Genomic DNA, 23658 nt, shown 5'->3' with positions numbered 1-23658 from the left:
CTGGAAACCATATTTGACAGGGAGTTGAAGGAGGCTGACTGGGAAAACCGTCTTTCCTACCGAGTAGAATCATTCTCCGCACAGTGTTAGTGACCTGCCACAGTCTGTGGTCAGCTAGCATTAGAAAAAGGACCCAGCATGGTTCCAGGGTGGGTATTTTCCTCCAGCTGTGGGAGGCCCTTGCCTTGCCACTATGGCCTGTGAGATCTTTGGGGCAGGTTTTATATCCTCTCTTCTAGAACAGGTTCAGAGAAAAGAAGAACTTTTACTCAGTTGTGCCTTTTCCTTTAAACTCTGTTATCAGGAAGCAGACGGGACAGACGTGAGGAAAGTGGGTTGTGTGGCAGTGTGGGACCAGAGAGAGCGCTCCACCTAGATACTGAGTCTGTCCCACAGGGTGCTATCTGTCCCAGCATTTGCCAGTTCCTGTGTGTCCAGAGAAATGAGAAATCCATAGTTTATATAAAAAATTTTCCATTTGAAGATTTTTAAAAACATTTCAGGTCATACAAACAAAAGTGGATCTAGTAACTGGACGGTGTAAGAATGGTGCCTATCCTGGCCAGGTACCAGACCAGCATCCTTTGGTTTCTATAATGCCATTTCTCCAGATTACTGCCACTTCCTGTACATGCCTGCACGCACACAGCAGCCTTTTTTTTTTTTTTTTTTTTTTTTAAGATCTAGATGCATTCAGTTTGCCTTGTTTGCATTCAAGGACGCTCTACTCTTAGTACAGTATTTACAAACTGCTTTAAGATGTTCTAGCTGGGTGTGGGATGCTCGCTTCTAATCCCACAGGAGGCAGAGGCAGGTGAATCTCTAACACAGAGGCTACATAGACCCTCTCTCAAAACCAAAACCAAACCAAACCAAACCTCAAACAACAAAAGATTTATGTTGCAGCTGACAGTTTTGCCTCTCTGCTCACTTTTTTTTTTAAACTTCCGGTAGACCACGGAAAAGAAGGTGCTGGAGGAGTCTCAGCCCTCAGCCCGGGTGTCCTTAAGCTTCATTTGCTGGGCACAGCTGGTTTCTTAGGATGCTTGGGTGGGAAATAAGTAGGTAAAGTATGGTGGGACTTCAGCCGACAGCCCATGTCCTCTCTGAAACTAACAGTTCTCTTCACCCCGCCCCAGGGACCTCCGGCAGGGAGGAGTCCGGCAAGCTCACGGCAGCTGGTTCCGCCTTTCCTTCGTCTACAACCACTATCTCTTCTTTGCTTGTACGCTGGTGGTGCTTCTGGCGATCGTCCTGTACCTTCTGCGCATCCACAGAATTCACCGCAGACAAACGCGAGCCTCAGCTCCATTGGACCTGCTGTGGATCGAGCAAGTGGTGCCGATGATTGGGGTGCAGGTGGGGCCGTGAGGCTGGAGCGGAAGTGGGGAATCTCCAGTTCCTTCCAATCGCTGCTGCTGCTGCCACCGCTGCTGCTTACTGAATTCCTCCACTTTCTTGAACTGGCCTCCGATGCTGCTTTTGGCCTGTGAATTTCTACTTTCTCACTTTAATTTCCTTTTGGTGCCCAGGACGGGACCTCTTCTCAGAAGCCACAATTTAACTTGGAGGGACTAAATGTCGAGAGGCCGGTGCTAAGCTTAGCCCAAATGAAGCATGCTTCTCCTTCTCAGAAATCTGATCTGTTTCTGGGACGTAGCATTTTTTCCCCCCTTGCTGAAGCAAGTTTTTGATTGGGCAACCAGAGGCATGGTTGAAACCAACTTGGACTGACTGCTACAAAGCCAGAGACATTCCAGCAAATGCAGTTGCCCCTGTTTTTCTCTGTAACAGAGAGATCCTTATGTGGAGATCCACAGCCTTGAATAGGGACCCAAGATCTCTGAGGTTCAGTGGACCAGAGTTCAAGGCAACCAAAATGATACAACTTCCTTGCTTACTTGACAAGCCATTGTGGGTGTGCTCCGATATGCCTGGCAGTGTTGCTGATTTTGTTATATAGATCTGAGACGGTAGAGCGCCTTTGAAATGAACGACTAATCGAAGATCTAACAGTATTTTATCCGATACTTGGTCTGACCAGTATAGAAACATTTCCATGTCTATGTGCCTCACAGGCTGCTTGGGCATTATTGCCTTCTGAGCCGTACGTGTGCTTATAGAATGGAACCGTGACGGGTGCCGTGGACCTAGGTTTGCCTGCTTCCGGTTACTGTCTCACAGGTATAGAATGTGCAGAAGATTCAAAGTGACTTCCCTCATTCCGTTGCTAAGATGTATATTTTGGAAAGGGATGTATTTGTTTTGTTTTGTTTTAAGAAAGAATAGCATCAGGAGAGTGGGCAAAGGCAGTAAAATCCAAGGTTTTGTTTTCTTGTTTTTTTTGAGATAGGGTCTCTGTAGCCTTGGCTTTCCTGGGATTTGCTCTCTAGACCATGCTGGCCTCAGATTCAAACTCACAGAGACCTGTATCTTCCTCCTGAGCCATCATGGCTGGCTTAAAGTCAAAGGTTTTTACTTTTTTTTTTTTTTTTTTTTTTTTTTTTGAGATAATTGAAAGACAACAAATCCTAAACTTTGGAAGAACTAGATAAATCTGCCATGGAGCAACCTGGCCACTTTCTGGATGTCTGTCACAAACAGCTCTCCCAGTAATAGGGAGAGAAAAGCCATATCCCCGAGGTTCTCAGAAACTAGCCTCTCTGCAGCCAGCCTTTCATGTAGTCCGTGAGCATTAGCTCCTCCGTCCCCCTGTGGATTCCGTATTTTCTGGACAGAACCATGAGGGCCTGTCTGGGATTGTTCCCAGGGCTGAAGCAGTAGTTTGATTTCTTCCTTTGTGGAGTAAGGCAGGTGTCATGAGCCCAGTTTTCTAGGTAGCCAAGGCCAGCCTTGAACCCCTGTTCTTCCTGCCTCCATCTCTTTGAAGTGCTGGGTTTAAAGGTGCGTGCCACCAGGCCTGGCTGGTTTTCATTTTGCCAAAGCCTTTTATTTCTAGGGATAGAAGACAGAAGGAAAAAAAAAAGTCTAAAGAATAAAAATGAATTTCTTTGAAAATAAACTCCTACTGGGAACAGAAGGAAATGAAATAATTTATGAAATAGAGAAAAAAGTAAAGATGGTCTTAGGGATAAGCCAACGTGAGGATAAGCGAATTAACTCAACCATTAGGTGAGTTCTCAGTTATCATCTTCCCCCTCCTTCCCCTCCCTCCCTCCTCCCCATCTCTCCTTTCTCCTCTCCCTCCATTCCTCCTCCTCCCCACCTCCTTTTTTTTTTTTTTTTTTTTGGAGGCAGGGTGTCACTAAATAATCCAGGCTGGCCTGGTTCCTAATGATCCTCCTGCCTCAGCCTCCTGAGTGCTGTGATTACAGGCGTGCGCCACCATGTGTGCACATTAGATAAGTGCACATCTGGCCAAGCTTTCATTTCCCGTCCTTTACCTTTCATTACGACTTTGTCGTTGACATTTCTAATAAGACTTCTCACTTGTCTCTCTTCTCTATCGTTCTAATTTTTAAGTCCTGTGAGAGTCTCTGCTTTCCTTCCTTTTTTTCTCTTTTTTTAATGCTGCTTTAAAATGTTCTGACTAGCCGTTTGCTTCCTCAGGGATCCTTTAACTTCATCTTGGTTTCTCTATAGCTGTCTCAATGTGTTGGGAATCTAGTCGGAAGTTCCCGGGCAGGTTAGCAGTGACCGAAATCATGTGCTCCAACTGAAGCTGGGGGAGGGCGGGGTAACTAGTCCGGCTTTGAAGCTATTACTGAACTTCCTCTTCATCCTGATGGTACTAGAAGCTACCATTTGTCAAGCACTTGTTTGTATCATGCTTAAGAATGTTGTGTTCTTTATTATATGTTATTTAATCATTACAGCAACCTTTTGGATTGATACCCCTGCATTCTTTATATAGTTGAAAAAAAAATCTCAGGATGCCTATCTTTATCATTTCTCAATATAAATATATTTCTTAATTTATTTTAGTCTTTGAGTTTCTGTTTGGTGCATCATATCCTGTTTACTTCTTTCATATTATGGGATCTAGACTTGCCTTTATTACCGTAAGACTTCTCAGGTTCCATAGGTTAAAAATAAGAAGGGACACTGTTATGTGGTCGAGAGGATCTGAGCATAATGCTCTCAACTCTGAGTGCCTCCCTCATTCCTACTGGGTAGACCTCAAATGGAATCTCATTAGCCGAGTTTTCGCTGCATCTGGTTTAGTAGGTTTAAAAAAAAAACTTTCAGTTTTATGTTTAAGCAATTAACTTTGCACAATGTTTTTCTGAAACAACATTCCAATAATATAATTACAATCTGAATGAAGGCACAAATGCCTAACCGAGATGTCTACCTCATTATAGAACATGGTGCCGATTCTTGGGAAGTTTCCAAACATGGATTCGTATGTGACTTCATTTTAGCTGGACTAGGAATTAAGTAGGAGTAGCAATGGCTCTTTCAGAGTCTCTTAATCAGTGTCTTAATTTATGTTTAGCCCTAGTCTTGCTGTGGAGATGGCAGACTTCTGCCAAACTCGTGAAGATTTTGTTGGCACTATAAAAATTAATATGTTCAAAAATGAGAACTTAAAACCAGGTTTTGGCACCTTTGGCTAACAATACAGAATCACAAATATTTTTGTAAGTAATGATTGCCAAGCAGTGAAGTCAGACAGTCTGTATTGTGGGTGACTCTGTCCTTGGCCTCCACCCTCCTAACCTGGATGTGACCTAACTGGAAAAGCTATTGTACCCTACGTGGGTTCCTGTCAATGCTGGGCTTTCTGTTTCTGTGGGAGGCTTGTTTGGGTTCTATTTTAAGCCAGCTTTGTCTTGTTTTATATCCCAGTGGGCTGTCATTGGAGTGTTTCATATTTCCCCTTTGCCTAGTATTTCATTATTTTTGTTTGTTAATACTATCATTAGAAGGACAGGAGAACTACACACCAGCAGACCATTTTCTTTTTTTGAAATCTGAGCAATAAAAAGACTCTTTTATGTTGTAAAATAGACTTATTGCTCATACTATAAGGGCTTCCGGCTTTTCAAATATGAACCAGGTCACTGCATAAACATCAGAGTTGAAAATGCTTGGAGCCTTGGGATGCTTACCCATGCCTGCAGCCAGGCGAGCTTGAAGAAGTCTCTGTTCCTGAGCCCCCCCTTAAAGCAGGACTAATAATAGACCCTCTCACCCACAGCCTGCTAGTCCACTTACTGTAACAAACGTCTGAGATCGTTTCTAAAGGAAAGGGTTGTTCTGGTTCACAGGTTTAGATGTTCAGCTCAGCAGGCAGGTGTCCCTTTGCTTTGAGCCAGCACTGAAGTGCGCGCTGCAGCAGGCCTGTGTAGCAAAGCGATTCTCGGCTCATGGCCAGGACGAAAGCAAGGATGGAGTTGGGAGTCTCACTCGTCCTCCAGTGATTTAAAGACCTAGGAAGCTATGGCCACAAGGGTCCCACCATTCCCAAAAATGTCACCATGGGCCCTAGGAAGACATTCTAAATCTGAGCTACCGCACAGTTTGAAGGCTATGCACCCACGGAGCACAGCCCTGCGTTTGGCCTCTGCCAGCAGGGATCCCGAGCACTCTGTCTGCATTTCTGTTCCAAGTTCTCCTTCCACTGTCCACTTAGTTGAAGCTATGTGTACGCCATGTCTTGCCCATGATTTCTGCCTTCAGCTTGGTCTCTGCCGTGGCTATGGCTTCTTCCACTGTGACCTTCAACCTTAAGGACAAAGGCTGCAGCACCGCCTTGCTTCCGAGGCTAAGGCTGCTCTCTATCTGCCTTCTGTTAAGAATTTTGTCAGCCAGGTGGTGGAAAAAAATTTTTGTGGAATTCTTAAATTTTTTGGAATAATTCTTAATATTCTGATAAGCGTGGAGTTCTAGAGAGTGCAGTGTATTGGAGTGGCAACAGTCACCTTTATGTGGCTCCGTGTGGCATTGGCCCATATATAACCCACCATTTCTAAGACTAGGAGGGCTGCAAGCAAACTGCTATTCTAAACTCCTGATTATCAGAGCTGCTCTTTGCAGCCAACTTCACTCTTTCAGTCACTGATAACTCTGCTGCAGCAGATGCAGGTCTCAGCATAGGCTAAGGACAGACCAGGGCCACCGGGACAGCTCAGCAGGTAAAAAGCAATTTCCACACAAAGAAGGAGAGAATCAACTCACAGGAGTTGTCCCCTGATCTCTGCATGCACATGCATGTACAGTGTATATCCCGTCATATACAGTCACACACAAGAATAAGTAAAGATTAAATAATGTCATAAGAGTTATGGACTAATCAATCCCATGGGGCTGGTAAAAGAAAAAATAATCCTGGGTTAGCTGACAAAATACATGTTTTAATTACCTTTATAATTTAAAAACAATGGACAAAACTGTTGACAGACTGTTGAAACATTAAAGGAAATTATTTAATCCTTTCAGTGTGCAATGGCTTTTTCTGAAATAGACATTGTATATTTTTCTCCAACTCATAAATGCTTTCTTCACCATATATATATATATGTGAATCATATTATATATATATATATAAAATGGTGAATCATACAGACACAAAATACAGATACAAAAATAGTTAAGATGATCTCTGATCTCAGGACCACACAGAAACCATAACTCAGTTAAACAGCTAAACTGTTCCGAGCATGCGTAACTGCAGTAAACAATAATGTAGTAGAACATCAGAGACTTGAGCCGACTCAGGTCGCCATCATGGTTGTGATCTTTGGCTGGATCCTCCTGCCCTCTGCTGTTTGTTTCTAACCAAAGACTGTGGATTTGGAGATGTGGATTTGGTGTGCAAGCTGCCCTGGTCCCCTTTTCAAAAAGCTTCTGTCTAAAGGAGATTCTACCCTGCGGCAAACACATGGGCCCAACAGGTTAAATGAGGCCGTGTGATTTTGTAGGTCAAGGATGAGTCTTGGGTTCTGAGGTTGAGGGAACCCCTTCTGTACAATAACACAAGCTCACCAGGGCCTGGGACTTGGAGAGTAAAACACATATGTCTTTGTTTTTACTAAGAATAACTTAAGAACAGTACCCTTTAGGATACACTGAGACTCAGAATAATTATTAGAGTTAAAACAAACAAACAAAAACCTGATCATCTCGCTTAGAAATTGCAAATGTGCAACCCCAGGCCAGACATGTTTAGCCTCCATATAGTTTTTAAAAATTTGAAACTGTCAATATTTAATTTCATAATATTTACTCCAGAGATGGAGAGATGGCTCAGTTGTTAAAAGTACCTGCTTGATCAGGCACATTAAAATTACCTGTAACTCCAGCCTTGGGATCCAGCTCCTTCCCTGGCCTCCATGGGCACCTTCATACATATACATAAAAGAGAATATTCACTTCAGAAATCCAGCTAATTAGCTGCTTATAAAAATGAGAAAATATGACAATCCTACACCTTTGTAACAAACCAACATTCAGTCACCAGTCAATTGGTTGAGTAGTTCCATTGGAGCGTGTGTTCTGAGTCTGTCACTGTCACCGCCACCTGACTAGTGGTCAGGAGTCTGCAGCACATAGAAACAAGATCTGAGAATCAGACTGCCGATTAAGCAGCAAACGACAGATTCCTGATTAAAGGAAACCTCTGGTATAGACACACCTTAGAGATATTCTTGATCCAGTGCCCATCTCAGAACAGTTTCGAATGACTTGACCAGTTTGGAAACCATGTGGTATGTCAGTATCACCTTCCTAAAAAGGCTGTTCTTGTGCTTGGTGATGAATTCCCGAGGCAGTTCCAGTCCTAGGAAATGATCCTCTCAGAGTTATTTTGGGACTCTTCGGAGTTCATTCATAAGCCAAAGGGCACCACTGAGCAGAGCCAAGGAGCCTGACTGGTGTGTGGCAGCCAGCGGAGTTGGGACATACATTAGCAGAGTGCTAATGCCCAAGGCCACCTGTTGAGGAAAGAAGAAAAGCAGTAACCCTGAAGGTGACTGCACAGACCTCCGTGCTGCCTCAGACATTACAAATGCGTGCACCCCATGTCAGAAGCAAGCGTCCGTAAAACAAAGAACTCCGTTACACAGCAGTCCTGGTGCAGCAATCCTATTACCCGTCTCGAGTGCTAGGATCATACACGTGAGCTGCCACACCCAGCTTACCTGCTTCCTGTCCCCACTGGTCACTACTACCATTCTATATGCCTCCCTTTTCTTATCTGTGGTTATTGGGTTATTGACACAGTTTTCTGTTTTTGTTATTTGTTTGAAGCAGAGTTTTACCGTGTAGCCCTGGCTGGCTTGGAACTCACTATATAGAGCAGACTAGTCTTAAACTCTCCCTCCCAAGTGCTCGGATATAGAGATACATATAGACTTTTTGCTGTTAAAAATACATTGTTCTGGGCTGGAGAGATAGCTCAGTGGTTAAGTGCACTGAGTGTTCTTCCAGAGGTTCTGAGTTCAATTCCCAGCAACCACATGGTGGCTCACAGCCATGTGTAATGAGATCTGATGCCCTCTTCTGGAGTGTTGGCAACAGCATGCACATATACATGAAGTAAATAAATCTTAAAAACTAAGCCATTGTTCTGTCCCTTGCTTTTTCTTAAACTGCTGTGCTGTACCCACAGCAGAGACATACAGTGGTGGTTTTAGTTTGTTTACAGTTCTAAGTTTTCTTACTCAAAGCTCTTAGTTTTTCTAAGGCAGACACAACTGCCAGTTTTAGGAACCGAAACCTTTTACCTATTTTATATATGATATATATTAGATTGTCTAATTGCTCTCTGAAGAAAGCTATAGGCTCATGGTTTCATCAAGAATATCCAAACGTGTGCATTTTCCTAGACCCACGCTAATACATCATCTCTGCCTGCTCCCAACAGCCAAGCACAAAATGGTGTTTGTCATTTCAGTTGCTCCTCTCTAATATCAAAGGCTGTTGTGTTTATTAGCCATGTCACTCCTTTTGTGACAACAATGTGTTGCCACCCTCTATCATTATTAATCTACTATTAACATTAGCTCTGTTTGGGGGATGCCAACAGACCTGTGCGTATGCCAAAGCTAGCAGAGTCACCGCTGCCATCTTGGTTCTTCGAGGAAGGGGGATTCTCCGGGACAGGAAATAGAGCATTGTGATAGCAGTGACAGATGTGATTCCCTACAAGAGACAAAGATGGCCATCATGCAGCTAGGATCTCCATCACACGGACTCCACTCCCCTCACACATCTCGGGAGCCAGTCATCAAACAGGAACAAGTTTCCGAATCACTGAGGATGCTATCCACCCCAGCTGCTCCCCATTAGCATTGCCACCATCCCCTCTGCTCCAACTGAAGTGGCACTGTCACCCAGAGTGTCACTGGGGTTTGTGTTTACTACTTTGTACATACTTCCCTTCCCTTGGGTGACAGTCTTACTTTCTCAATCAGACCTGTATCCTTGGCTATAATTTTGTATCTAACTTTATATTTTTTTTCAAAGTTTTATTTTTATTTTTTTCGTGCATGGGTGTTTTGCCTGCATGCTTGTCTGTGCACCATGTGCATGTGGTGCCTGAGGAGGCCAGAAGCCTCTGGGACTGGAGTTACTGTCTTAAAGCAGGGCTGACCTCGGCACAGAGAGGACCTAACTTCCCTGGGCTGTGAGTGGAGGGTATGGTGGTGCTCCCAGCTGATGAAGACATGATACTTCTTGGTCTCACTGATACCAGATAAGGGTCTGGGGCTGGCAGTAAGGTTTCTTTTCTCCATCCATGCCAGAGAGAATGCTTCCTGTCATATAGCTACATGTTTCAGAGGGAGCTACAGGGGCAGACCCAATCAGTATCCTTATGCTAAAATACTGTGGAGGGGTGGGGACTGAGACAACCTTGAATGTCAGCCTTAGCCCAAGGATATGGTCCTCTCTACATCTCCCTGTCTACCTTCTTACACTGGGCATGCCTCCATCTGATGGCATCATGCCCCAGTTTAACCTTCACTCTAGAGGTTGTTTCTGCTGGTGGTGTTTTAAGAATGCTGCAGGAGAAACTCTGGGGTCTCCTACATGTATTGCTTACAGCTAATCTTAACTCCGTGTTTTTTTAAAGCTTCTCTCAGACTCACCAGTTATCAAGGTCTCCCTCTTATGCCTTGTGCCCTATGACCTACCCTGCCTTCTTTAACAACACTACTGCTCATGGGGATTTCTTGGGTACAGTTGATCACACTCAGGCTGCCAGGGCAGTCTTAGTATGGCTCCCACACAATCAGGACCTATCTGTTAAATGAATGAAGAAGTATTATTGAAGCCCCCTGGGGCTCTTCCACAGCTGTGTTGTGTAGTCTGCTGCAATGGCACTCAGGCATGTTCAGGACTTGGGGTCAGTATTATCTGCCTATCTGATTTGAAGCTAGAATTTGAATGTAATGGCGACAAAATGTCTGATCAGACAAATGGTCCTAGAAGTGCTTCTAAAAGAACAAGCAGTTACACCCCTGCTACCCAAGGCCACAGTGCCTCGCTGGCAATCCCAGTGCTTGGTGTGGGGTCCCTATCATAAAAAAAAAGTGTGCCCACTATCACAAAGCAGCACACTTACCAGAAGCCGGTGATCAAACTGAACCATGGTAGGATTCTCAAAAACATTCTTCAGGATGGGAGAGAAGGTCAGGAGGTCCTCTGGGATCCAAGAGTCTCCCATTTTGGGGAAGGAGTTGTAAACAAGCCCAGCATCCAGCCCTGCCACAAAAGCCCCTGCATGCCAAGATACACAGGAGTTATTAAAATGAAGACCAAGTATTAGCTCTGAACACAGAAAAATCTCCTACCCAGAGCTAGACAGAGGAACGATAAGGAGAATAACAGAAACAGGCAAGTGGGGCTTCTTAGTGAGACCATACATCACAATCTCTACAGGAACTCAGCAGCACCCCGAATCCTCTGCTCCAACCCCTAGACTGCAGCATGTCTCTGGTAGAGACCAGAAGCTCTGGAGATTTATCTTTTGTTTGTTTTGACTGTGTCCTTCCTGTCCCTTGACTGCTGGTGTCACTAGGAACTTGAGAATTTACTCCCTTTCCCTCACTCCCCGATGTGTCATGAGCCCACACCCTTCCCTCTACTCCATTCCTCTCCCTTCACCCTGCTTTACTTTCTTCATGGCACCAAATGTTACTGATGTGTTTTGTTGTGCATTATCTGTCTTTCTTCCCAAGGATTCCATAATGTTGAATAAGCAAAGAAAATACAAAAAAAATCACAAACTTACAAACTAAACCCTGTCTAAGCACAAAAAGAAGTCAGGTCTGAGTGAATGGAAGATAGATCCACTGTTATCAACAAAGTCAGAGAAATCTGAATCATTTTTGTAAACATGACTTACCAAAATTCAAAATTCACATTATATAGAAGTGAAGAGCGGAGAGTCTGAGTAGGGTAGGCTGGTTTGAATTAATGTCACTTTCATGGCTGAGCAGCCCTATCTAACAGAATTTTCTGTGATAACTGAAGTGTTCGTATATGTTTCCTGCAAACATTCGCCAGGAGCCACCTGCCCCTGTTGAGTACTCAGGGCTGCTCGTGTAACTGAATGAAAGCTAAATGTCATTTAACCTGAATTTAAGTTAACCACAAGGGGCTTCTGAGTCCTATACTAGATAATGCATTCCAAAATGAGCACACACATTAAGGAAAAAAAGCCTAGGGCTAGAACAATGGCTCAGTGGTTGTTGCTCTTCCAGAGGACCTGAGTTCACTTCCCAGTACCCATGTTGGGTGGCTCCCAACCATGTATAACTCCACTACAGGAGAGTCCAATACCCTCTTCTGGTCTGCGTATACCTACATACATGTGACATACACTCACACACATACACACATGTACACATACATAAAAAATTTAAAACTCTTAAGAGGAAAGGCCTACATTAGTCTGAGCTCCAATGAACCTGTCATCTTTGACCATCCCTGAGGACAGGCCATCTGTCTGACCCATTCTGGTATAACGTATAATAATGCTTACATACCACAATAAACACAGCTTTTACTACACGCCAGGCACTGTCCTAAGTACTTTATATACATATTTTACAGTCATCATCTGTTTTATACACAGCTTGCAGTTCCCAGTTAGAGGCAGAAACTGATTTGAACTTGTGCAGTGTGGATTTAAGTAAATGCTCAATAGTTTTGTTCAACTGAGTGGCCAGAGGAGCAGGAAGCAGAGAACAGATGCTGGGTGTGAAGGAGCCAAGTGTGACAGGAAAAAGTGAAGAGGAGCAGGAAGCAGAGAACAGATGCTGGGTGTGAAGGAGCCAAGTGTGACAGAAAAAAGTGAAGAGGCAGCAGGAAGAGCAGAGCATCATACAAGAAATGCACTTGACACTGGATGGAGATGCTCTGTGTACGCTGGGCCGAGCCCCACCTGAGAGAGCCGTGAGGAACACCAGGCCTGCTGTCCCGCCAGCGAAGCGCCTCAACCACAGGAGCTGTCGGGTTTCTGGTAACTGAGAAGGATAATCAGGTAAGCTGTTTGGTAGGAATCATGGAGACTCAAGATCTCCAAATCCAAACCCAGACAATTTAAGGTCAGATGGTTTCTGTCTGCTGACGAGGATAAGGACTCCCAGTAGACATTGTTCCGACATAGGATAAGGACTCCCAACAGACACTGTTCCAATATAGAATAATGCTTACAGCAGACACTGTTTCAACACAGGATAGGTACTCTAATACGCACTGTTCTAACAGCTAAACAGCCTCAGCAGACACTGTTCCAACATACGTCTAGTACTTAGGAAGGAATGAGAAGAGCACGGGGTTAAAATGACAGCTTGTCAGGAAACAGCTATAGATGGAGGTGGTTTATTTTATAAATATCCCCTGGAAGTCACAGGAAGAAGAAATTTTCAGATGAAGAGTATTTACTATGAAAATGCTTTGATATTGGCTCCCTTTTGAACATCTCAGTCCTTACTGGGATTCAAGCCCCTAGCTCTAAACACCTATTAAACGATTCTACTGAAAAATATAATGTTGCATCACAATTTTCTCCATGAACAGCTTATTCAGGGTGACACATGATTCAATGTTTACTTATTACTTTTTAAAATTAAATATTTTAAATTATTAGTAGGTACAATTCTGTGGAGTCTATTGCTCTCCTCATTAACTTTTACGTGGGATTAGAGGACTGAATTCACATTTTTTCAGGCTTGTTGAGCCATCTGGTCAACCCACAATCATTATTAGTAAAAAAATAAAATAAAATAAATAAATAAAAAGAAAAAAAAGAAAGAAAGAAAAAAGTTTAAGAATTAAAAAAGAAAGAAAATAATGTTCTAAATTACTGTGATAACTTGAGACTTCTATTATAAATGAAGGCCTCAAAAAAACTATAACTTACTTTTGAGTCAAAGCATAAAACATTAAAAACTGACATTTTCCTGAAGAAAAACCATATAGAAAAGCACTTTTTAGACATAAATCACTGTGGCTTAATACAGTGTCAGACTGAATGCTATGTCCCCACTTAATACCACGTAATGGGGCTGTTTTTCACCAGCAAAAGTTCAAACACAGCTCTTGATCTAGTCTTCCTTGTCTTGCTGTTCACTATCCATCTGGAAGCCAGGGCTGAAGTGGTTGGGTTATGTCTCACTGTCAGCTCCCCTTGCCTTTTTCCTATGGTCTGTGCTTTTACACTCCTCACTAGATAATGTTGACAAGGTATTCAGCCTCTATATCATCAAGTAGCTTTCCTGTATGTGTGTATGTGTATGTGTGTGTGTGTGTGTGTGTGTGTGTGTGTGTGTGTGTGTGTATGTGTGTGTCTCCCAAAGAACTGAAATCAGAATCTCACAGATACACTTTTGCCAAAGCAAAAACAACAGGTGTTAGTTAAAGAGGATCTGGTTTTGACTTACAAACTTTGCATTAGAACCAGATTTTCCATTTCCCTGCAATGTCAGCACTGGGCAGCTGTGGTGACCCGGAGGACTGATGTTTACCTTGTGCTGAGGCAGTAGCAGTGACAGGGAGGTCCACAGGCTGGCACAGTAGAGAACCAGGGCTGACCCCAGGTGGGCTGCGAGGCGGTACTGACTGACCCGAGGGATGTCATAGGACTCTGGTTTTTCTTCTAATCCACTTTTCACCATATACCAACCCAACAGACCCTACAAGTCAAGTAGAAAGAGGCAAATCAAACAAGGTTTGACCCATTAAGAAACTACATTATCAGAAAGAATGCCCTACCCAACTGGTTTTCTACATCTCCTATACAACCAATGCTCAGGAACTGGGACCTGTTGGCAATTCTGTATTAACAGTATTAGTGCTTGGTCACTGTTTAGAATTTACATTTTGCCAAAGATAGTTCATGTATATAAGCTCACACAGATGGTTTATCGGCACCCAAAACTGTACTCAATATAATTTAATAAGTAAACAGTGAAACAGAAGTTTATTCTAAAAAAAACCTAGACTGTATTTAGAAAAAGTTTAATAAAGTTTAACTGTTTGAAAATAATTACTGTCAAGATAGGTGGGTATAAGATAAACATAAAAGTCTGGGGAGGTCATACAAATGTATAATTTTTATGCAGCAATTTGCATGCAGATTGCTTTTCAAAAATATATTTCTATTCTCTAAAAAAATGAAACTGGAAACTAATTTGTGGAGATGAAGAAATTTAAAGTTGAACTCCAAACTCACAGTCAAAAAAGGACTTCAGCTCTCAGGAAAGAAGGAAGGAAGGGAGGAAGGAAGGAAGGAGGGAAGGAGGAAAGAGGTAGGGAGGGAGGGAGGGAGATTGGTAAAGAAAGCACATGTTTAAGCCAGATGTGATGGGCTTGTAATCCCAGCCCTTGGGTACAAGGGGCAGCAGGATCAGCAACTTGGGGTCATACTTGGCTGCACAGCAAGTTGGAGGTCAGATGTGGCTACTTGAGACTGTCTCATAAATCCAAACCAAACCAACCAACCAAACAGAAACAACAAAATCCCACCCCTCACCAACAAAATGCATGATTCTGCTTAGAAAGCTCACAGAATGTGATTCGGGGCTCTTTGCTTTACTAGCAAATGACCAAACCACATCAACTCTCATCTTATAAGACACAATCATGGCCCACATTCAACCCCACATGACCAGTTCAAAGGGGTGAGTTTCTTCTACTTCAAGTAATTCTTTGATTTTTTAAAATATTTTGATATTTCCTTCCCCTTTCAAGATTAGCCTGGCTATAACTACTCTCTTCTGCAGGGACACAGGGAAATAAAGGCATATACAGTGCAAATTCTCTACCCCAACTTGCTTCCTCACACAACCATGACAGCTGAAATTTCTACCTTCATTTTATTTTATTAAACTTATATTTTATTCCATCTAACTTTGCTTAGTCACTAAAATATAAAAGTTAACCTTCATTAAATTTTAATTCTCTGCTGCTGTTTCTATTGCCTCGTTAATCTCTTTTTAAAATTATTTATATTTTATGTGCATTGGCGTTTTGCCTGCATGTATGCCATGTGAGGGTGTAAGATCCCTTAGAACGGGAGTTACAGACAGTTGTGAGCTGCCACATGGGGGCCTGGAGTTGAACCTCAGTCCTCTGGAAGAGCAGTCAGTGCTCTTAACCATCTCTCTCTCCAGTTTGTTAATCTCGTCTTAACTAGCGTATCTCCTTAATTTAACTTCTGAGTTAAATTAACCACCTAGTTTTCTACAGGCCAAATGTTGATGTTTCTTTGATGTTGTGACACCAACAGGACATTTTGACCCAAATACTTGGTGTCTTCTCTAGTTCCTTTTCTTGGCTCTTAGCTTTGACTTCCGAAATCTTGCAAAGCTCCTTTCCGTAAGCCCAGCTTACATGCTTTTAAATACTATGTATGTTTGAACATTAGTTACATCTGTATCCAACCTTCATCCCACAAACTGTTCTTTTGGAATTTTCTACAGTGACAATTTTGAAATTTTGATTTCTTTAAAGAGCACAGAAATCTTATGTTTTTGTTTTAATCCCAGGTGTGGGATATGGGCTGCTTCAGATTGTCCACAGCAGCTGACTAGGATTTCCTCATGCTCTAGTGGTGGTGTGATTTTGCCAGCAGCAGATAGTTTCTGTGATTGTGTGACCTTTGGAATTCTGGGAACTTTTCAGAGGGTATATATATAAATGCCCGAGAGGTACTGTGGTTGTTGGTTGCTGTTGGCCATGATTTGTTACACAGTCATACGCAAAGAAGAAACAAGAAGAAATCAGATATCCTGATGGCTAAGCTCAAACTTGCCTCAAGGAACTCGATGCCCCTAATCAGCAGGAAATAGTCTAATGATAATGTGGCCCCTTTCCTTTCTATCTTTTCTTCTTTCCTATCTAGTGTTAGGGAGTTGAAAAGGGTCAAAAAGGTGGAGACAGGTGGCTTTCTATAGCCACTCTCCAACAGGGATCACTCTTAGACAGAAGACATGTTAGAAAAATGGAAGAGGATACAGGAAAAGGACCATAATAGAGGCACAAACTCTACCTCTAGTAGCACAAGATAATGCTCTTTTTGAAAACTTATTTAGACATCAATGAGGTATTATCTCATTTAACACCTACACTTAAAGTGGCACTATTGTTATCTCCACCTGGAGAGAGAATATCCTGTATACTGTATGATGTATCACATGTCAACTAAAACCCTATGGCCTATAGGAAAGGGTAAAATAGAAGGTTGGACATCTGGGAGAGAGCCAGGTATTGGATATTTGCCCCGGAAGAGATAACTAGATGGACACATGGTACTTGAGCACAGGTAACCAGCAATATGGCAGAATGTAGGTTAAAATAAATGGGGTGATTTAATTTATGATCTAATAAGAGAAAAGCCTAACTCTATAGCCAGAATATTTTGTAAATATAGTTTGAGTCTGAGTCTCATTTATGGGAGCATGGGGCTAGGAGGAAAAACCAGACATAACTTCCACATCTATCTACAGTAGGGAAATCATATATGACAGAAGTCAGACGGCTTAAGGCCAAGCCTATGGCAGTGAAATGCTCACTCTTACCTACTCTACTGTAGCACTTCAAGGATGACTTCTTAAATAATGCCAACTCTTTGGAGTATATTCGGTTTCGGTCTTGAATAAATCTTACCTGGAAACAGACTAAGCCACAGAGGGCAAGAACACGTCCTTTCATGCCACGGTTGAGCCAACCCTTTCTCCAAAAGTAGGCAGCAGGCAGGATGTATGCAAGACCTACAGCTCGACCCCACATCCGGTGCGAGTATTCCATGTACCAGATGAACTTGAATTCGGCCAGCGTCATGTCATGATTCAGGCTAGGTAAAATGGGAGTCAAAGGAAAAAAGAGCGAACTCTTGGATTTCTGTACTTACTTTGTGTGCACGGACACATACGTGCCGCAGAATGTGTGTGGAGGTGAGAGACAACCTCTGGGACTCAGTCCTCTCCTCCAACCTTGTGTCTGATTAGGGTCTCTCTTACACCCATCACTATACTATGAACTTCAGGTTGACTGGCCCTGAAATTCTGGCTGAGTCTCCTGTCTCCATTTCCCAACAGTACTGGGATTATAGATGTCCACCACTGCAGTTGGCTTGTTATATAGGCTCTGAGGTTGAATTTAAGGCCGTCATGGTTATGGGGCAAGGGGCTAAGTCATCTCACCAACTCCTCCATTTGATTTTTATTTCCTTATGGAATGCAGAAACATTCTCAAACCTTCAGCTTGTTAGCTCTGCGATCTTCCTCTTTAAGTAACTTTAACATGACTCAGGACTTAAAAGGCTTAGAGTAGGCAGTTCACTATACTTAAGGGAACCAAAGATCAAAAAATAAATTTAATCATTGTAAAGATTTTACATTGTAAAATTTTAAAGATTAGAAATTGTAAAGATTTACATTTTACATTAAAGAAGCAAAAAATTAAACAGGACATGTGCTGGCTAGTTTTATGCCAACTTGACACAGGCTAGAGTCATCTGAGAGGAGTGAACCCCAAGTGAGAAAATGCCTCCACGGGACTGGTCTGTAGGAAAGCCTGTAGAGAATATTTAAATTAGCAATTGATGTAGGAGGGACCAGCCCATTGAGGGTAGGGTCATCCCTGGGCTGATGGTCCTAGGTTCTGTAAGAAAGCAGGCGAAATAAACCATGAGAACAAGCCAGTAAACAGCATCCCTGTGTTGGGACACAGTCTAATAATGGAGTCGTGTGAGAATTCTGACTGCTTCTGAGAAAACTCCAAGAAAACAAGAGTTTTGTGACCTCAGTTTCTTCAAAACACAGGATTTTTCTTGGTATGTGTTTTCATGCTCCTCCAGACACAGTGGATAGGAGTGGGTCAGTTTCTTTAAAACACAGGATTTTTCTTGGTATGTGTTTTCATGCTCCTCCAGACACAGTGGATAGGAGTGGGTCAGTTTCTTCAGCTGTTATTCATGGCCTCTGTGGAAAAACATGTTTTGCCACATGTGGCTGGTGATTGAACACCTTACTCATGTGATTCTTCTTAACCCCCAGAGTATAATCGCCTGATGCTCTGGATAAAGCTGGCTCTTGCATGAAACTTTAGACTGCCTTACTTTTAGGCTCCGTTCCCTGAGGTCCCACCACCTTTAGAGCAGTAAGCAGGCTCTGTGGCCTCCGCATGAGTTCCTGCTGCCAGGTTTCTACACTGCTTGAGTTCTTGTCCTCCCTGCTTTTGATGAACTGTTATATGGACTGTGAGTGAAAACAGCCCTTTCCTCTCTGAGTCACCATGGTGACTTCATCATAGCAACAGTAACCTTAACTAAGATGGGATATTTACTTGAGGGGCTTTGGAGATGGGTCGGTGTATGAGTGGGCTCAGTGCACAACCGTGAAGATCTGAGTTCAAATCCCCAGCACCCATCTAAAAACTGGGCATGTCTGTGTGAACCTGTGACTCTAGTGCTGTGAGGAAGAACAAGATCACTGAGACCTGCCCTGCCAGCTGTGAGCCAGGCTCCAGGTTCAGTGAGAAACCATATCTCCAAGCTTGCTACACACATATGTACCTTTATCACTAACACTTACATTTTAAACTCCGGAAATTGCTGGTACTTTTGGAACTCTGCTTCCCATTCTTCTTGGCTTGTGGGTGGCTTCATCTCCTTTATTAAATGCCAGTCGACCATTGAGAGGCCAGACTCCGTCAACCTGGGGACAGGAAATAAATTCCTATTACGTGTTATGTTCTGGATTATTCATAAGTAGTTGAAAGCAACAGGTAGATCTGAACTTAACCCAGGGGCATGAATTCCTTCTCGCTTCCTTTAGTCTGTATTGCTGGGTGTGGAATCCAGGTTCTTCCACAAAGCAGGCCCCAAAGCCCAGCTCTTAATCCCTTACACTTTCATTTTATTCTCAGCTCTTTTATTCAACTGCTTCCTTCCAAACATTGGTTGTTAATTTTTTTTTCTTCCCCCAAAAAGAGTCTCTGAGGTAGCCTAGGCCTGCTACACTCCCCAGTGCTGAGATTGCAGGCCTGTGCCACCAGGCCTGGGTCTCACTTAATTCTTTCACTAGTGTTTCTTTATGGGCAATAACAATACTTAGACTAAAGGACTCCGTATTAGATGCACAAACAGCATTCTTATTATTTTGGTGCTAGGGACCGAACCCAGGGCCTTGCATACACTAAGTATTCACTCAACCACTGAGTTCTATATCACACCAGCTAAAACTAACTCTCCACACCAGGAAAAGAGACTTATTACAGAAATATAGGTTCAAGATAATATCATTTAAATTTGTTGCAATTTCCCACAACAGCCTATGTTATCCACACAGTATTTTGAAACAGGGGTACAATGAACCTGAAGATAAACACACACACTTCATTAAAAATAGAAAGTAGGGGCTGGAGGGACAGTTCATCCAATAAAGTGCTTACCTAGACATGAGCCCCAGAACCTATGTTAAAAAAAAAAAAAAACATAAAACAAAAAAAAAAAAAAAAAAAAAAAACAAACAATAGCACACACTTGTAATCCCAGTTCTGGGCAGGTAGAGACGAACATATCCAGCAAGTTCAAGGTCAATGACAGGTCTTGTCTCTCAAAAAAAAAAAAAGAAAAAGAAAAAGAAAGAAAGAAAAGGAGAGCGGCACCCAGGAATGAAGTCATCCTCTGACTTCTACATGTGTGCAGACTCATATGTATATGCACACACAAACTAAAAAGTATCTTCACCAAAAAAATAAAATAAAATAAAAAGAAGAAGAAGAAGAAGCATACACCAAAGGGTCTTGTCAAAAGAACCAATTTAAGAGATTCCCACCAGTTAAGTTGGGAAGTTTTACACAAACTTCAGTCCTCAGAGTGGACTAAGATCTGTCCAATGCATTTAAATATATGAACTTTAAAACCCAAGTCCTTCACTTGTAACCTTTGGGGGATCTTGGGAACAGAGTCATTATTTTGGAAATTAGTAAATGAAGACAACAACTGTCTCCTTGGGTAATGACAATAAACATTACCATTTTGGATTTCTCATGAAATAATGGATTCAGGCAATAGTCATCAAGACAGTTGTCATCCCCAACAGATCCCACAATGAACGCTCTGTCACCAATGCAGTATTTTGTCCCCTCATTCCCAATCTGAATCTAATAAGCAACTACTCATTTTCAGGACAAAGGATATGTTAAACATCACCAGACAGTCCATCAGACTTTGGGTAACCACAGGACAAATGACTTGGCCTTGTCAATAATTACAAAACTAAATAAATACATAAAAGTTAAAGATGTTATAGGAAGGGAAAACTTAAATCCATAAAGTCTGTTTACAGATATAAAGACAACCTAAGAGAAACATGAAGCAATGTAGAACAATGCCCTGCTACCAGTTGAGACCGAAACTGAAACTACTACTAAGGAAACGCCAACCTGGAGTCATGGTGGCTCTTTGTGACATGGAGGTACCGACTACTGAGGCTGCTGGGGGCCAACCGCACTGAGGTGCAGCAGCTGCGGCTGCTCAGGTGTCATGAGCGGATGGTGGAACAGCTGCTGGAGATGCAGGATAGCAATGACCCGCAGCTTTGAGACTGGCAGTGGAGGAGGACTTCCGTGGAAGGAACGGAAGGAACGTAAGCAGCCAGCAAGGAGGGTACCTGTCTGCAGGCCAGGCTCTGTCAGCTCACCACAGAGCTACAGGAGCTCAGAGAGATGGAGGGAGATCTCCAGAGACGGGAGAGAGACGTGGATGAGGACAACACCATCACCATCCCCTCTGCAGTGTGTGTGGCTCAGCTCTATCAGCAAATTAGTAAAACAGAACGAGATTATGAATGCAAGCCGGGGCATTCACCATGGCCCCACTGTGGCCAACCCAGTGTGCAGTTCTCACAGAAGTTCATCAGTGACTACCTCTGGAGCCTGGTGGACACTGCATGGTAGCCAGAGCCTTGACCTCATACCTTGCATAGAATTGGGGTTGAGGGGGCCAAGAAAGGGATCACTCTTAAAAAAAAAATCAACCTGTTATAAGACAGAGCAAGCTATTAGTTTCTCCATCTGTAATGGAGCGAGCTAAAGTAGACTGTCTTAGTCAGGGTTTCTATTCCTGCACAAACATCATGACCAAGAAGCAAGTTAGGAAGGAAAGGGTTTATTCAGCTTACACTTCCATATCACTGTTCATCACCAAAGGAAGTCAGGACTGGAACTCAAGCAGGTCAGGAAGCAGGAGCTGATGCAGAGGCCATGGAGGGATGTTACTTACTGGCTTGCTTCCCCTGGCTTGCTCAGCTGCTTTCTTACAGAACCCAGGTCCACCAGCCCAGGGATGGCACCACTCACAATGGGCTGGGTTCTCCTCCCTTGATCACTAGTTGAGAAAATGCCTTACAGCTGGATCTCATGGAGACATTTCCTCAACTGAGGCTCCTTTCTCTGTGATAACTCCAGCTTGTGTCAAGTTGACACAAAACCAGCCAGTACACAAATGATGCTCAAAGCTCCCATTTCCTACTGATAACCTGACTCACCAAAAGTAATTGACTCACCTGGTCACTCCTCCAAGAATAACTGCTCCAGCCACTGTTCCACTGCACACCAGGAGCCATCGGCCCACTGCCCGCTCGGCTGCCCTCGAAGGAAGGGACACTGCGCCTTTTCCTGACTGCAGAGCCACTTCAGTGATGGTGCTATACTGCCCTGGCCTCAGAGGACGCCTGCTGAAACAGCTGCCACCACACTAAGGAGCAAGACAGAAAATTGTAACTGGAGAATCTGCTACCAACACTTAGCCTCAGCTTAACTGGAGTAAAGTGTCCCGTGAGGCTGTGTTTCCCAGCTACCTCTCTGGTTAGTCACTACTTACTGGCACTGCTGGAACCCTTTTCTACTGGGTTCTCAGTCTCAATGTGCTGTCCCCTCCCACACACTTCCATTGATGCCCGACTAACACTACCCACTGGAGATCTGGGCTGGCATTGTTACTCCCCAAACTTTTCTGGATCTTACAACAGGTCACTATCACAGCACAAAGTACCTCCTCTACCACAACCCTTAACACACTGTTGTGTATCAGGTGCTCTGTCCCTAAGGCCCACTAAGCTGGAAGCACTGCATGGCAGGTTCTGGTCAGTCTTCCTCTTACTCCCTCCCTTTGTTTGTAGTACTGGTCCCTTACATAGCAAGACCCAATACATATTCAACACATGAACTCACAATCGAATGAACTGACTCCTCCTGGGCAGGCACCATGTGAACATTTTTTTTTTCAGGATCATAACATAACAATAATCTCTAGAATTCTCTGTTTTTTCTTCACATCATAAAACTCTTCCACGGGATGGGGAGATGGCTCAGTGGTTAAGAGCACTGACTGTTCTTCCAGAGGTCCTGAGTTCAATTCCCAGCAACCACAATGTGGCTCACGACCATCTGTAATGGAATCTGATGCCCTCTTCTGGTGTGTAAAACTTCAAAACAAAACCTTTTACTAATGATTCGGATAAGAGAACACACATCTTCTTTTGATTCTAACACTAACTGTAAAAGTTTGAATGTTCAGTTTCCAACTTCTAATTAACTGGGTATCTTAGACAAGCAACTTAAAATAAGCCTCAGTTCCCTTCTCTGTAGTAGAATGGGGTTACACAGGCGTCCCTGACTGCTTCGCGGCTTTTAGAAAAACCAAACGTGCAAAAATAAAACAAAATAAATTACTCAACTTTTATCATGTGCTAAAGGTTTGGTGTATACTTAAAAATTTAACCCTCACAACCACATTGTGTAATAGGTAGTTCTCCCACTCTACAGAAAAGAAAATTGAAACTTAAAAGCTATATAAATTGGCCAGTAATGCACAACAGTGGGCAATATTTCCGGTTCTGCATTCTGAGAGGTGTCTGGACACAAGGAAATGTGTCGTGAAAAGTGAAGGAGATCAGGACTTGCAGGGCGGCCCCTTTACTTTATCCTGGCTTTTTTTTTTTTAAAATCCCAGCCCGGCTTCCGTGATTGGGGCCAGCTGTAGTGGGTACCTGTAGTCTGGACGCTGCCCTAGGGACCATGAGCCCAACATTGCGGCTGCCCATCAAGGCCTTCAGGGGTGGAAGGAGCAACCGTTGCATCCTGACAGTACAGCGCCTCTGCCGGAACGTCCCAGCGATCTGCAGTCCGCTGCGGTCCCTTCTCCTCCAGCAAAGGAACAAACACTTCCGGGTCAGG

The 23658-nt window shown here is 43.2% G+C and overlaps 2 protein-coding genes across 3 annotated transcripts in view; one reads left to right on the top strand and one right to left on the bottom strand.

Moving 5' to 3' along the window:
• The window catches only part of ENTPD7 (ectonucleoside triphosphate diphosphohydrolase 7), a 37498-nt gene extending 35975 nt beyond the window's left edge, over positions 1–1523 (top strand). The window contains exon 11 of the mRNA XM_080911487.1: positions 1140–1523. Coding sequence (XP_080767613.1) covers positions 1140–1371 — 232 coding nt within the window. The 3' untranslated portion in view covers positions 1372–1523. The remainder of the gene's footprint in view (positions 1–1139) is intronic.
• Positions 1524–6299: 4776 nt separating this feature from the next.
• On the bottom strand, positions 6300–23618 carry COX15 (cytochrome c oxidase assembly homolog COX15). Of its 2 annotated transcripts, XR_013974921.1 has the most exons (10): positions 23472–23618; positions 21987–22177; positions 19011–19133; positions 17083–17269; positions 13941–14108; positions 12356–12437; positions 10532–10686; positions 8995–9108; positions 7601–7898; positions 6300–7505 (listed from the first exon to the last, which is right to left on the bottom strand). XR_013974921.1 is itself a non-coding variant. In XM_080911412.1 (9 exons), exons 1-9 carry the CDS (start codon positions 23559–23561, stop codon positions 7767–7769), a joined length of 1242 nt encoding a protein of 413 aa, XP_080767538.1. In that variant the 5' UTR covers positions 23562–23618; the 3' UTR covers positions 6300–7766. The 2 variants fall into 2 exon arrangements, 1 of the variants encoding a protein (XP_080767538.1); XM_080911412.1 differs by having other exon boundaries at positions 6300–7898.
• Between the last annotated feature and the right edge of the window lie 40 nt (positions 23619–23658).

This window comes from Micromys minutus (assembly GCF_963924665.1).
Source record: "Micromys minutus genome assembly, chromosome: 2".
In the NCBI taxonomy this organism is placed as follows: Eukaryota; Metazoa; Chordata; class Mammalia; order Rodentia; family Muridae; genus Micromys; species Micromys minutus.
Note: the sequence above shows the minus strand (reverse complement) of the source record. Positions and strands in the feature narration are given on the sequence as shown.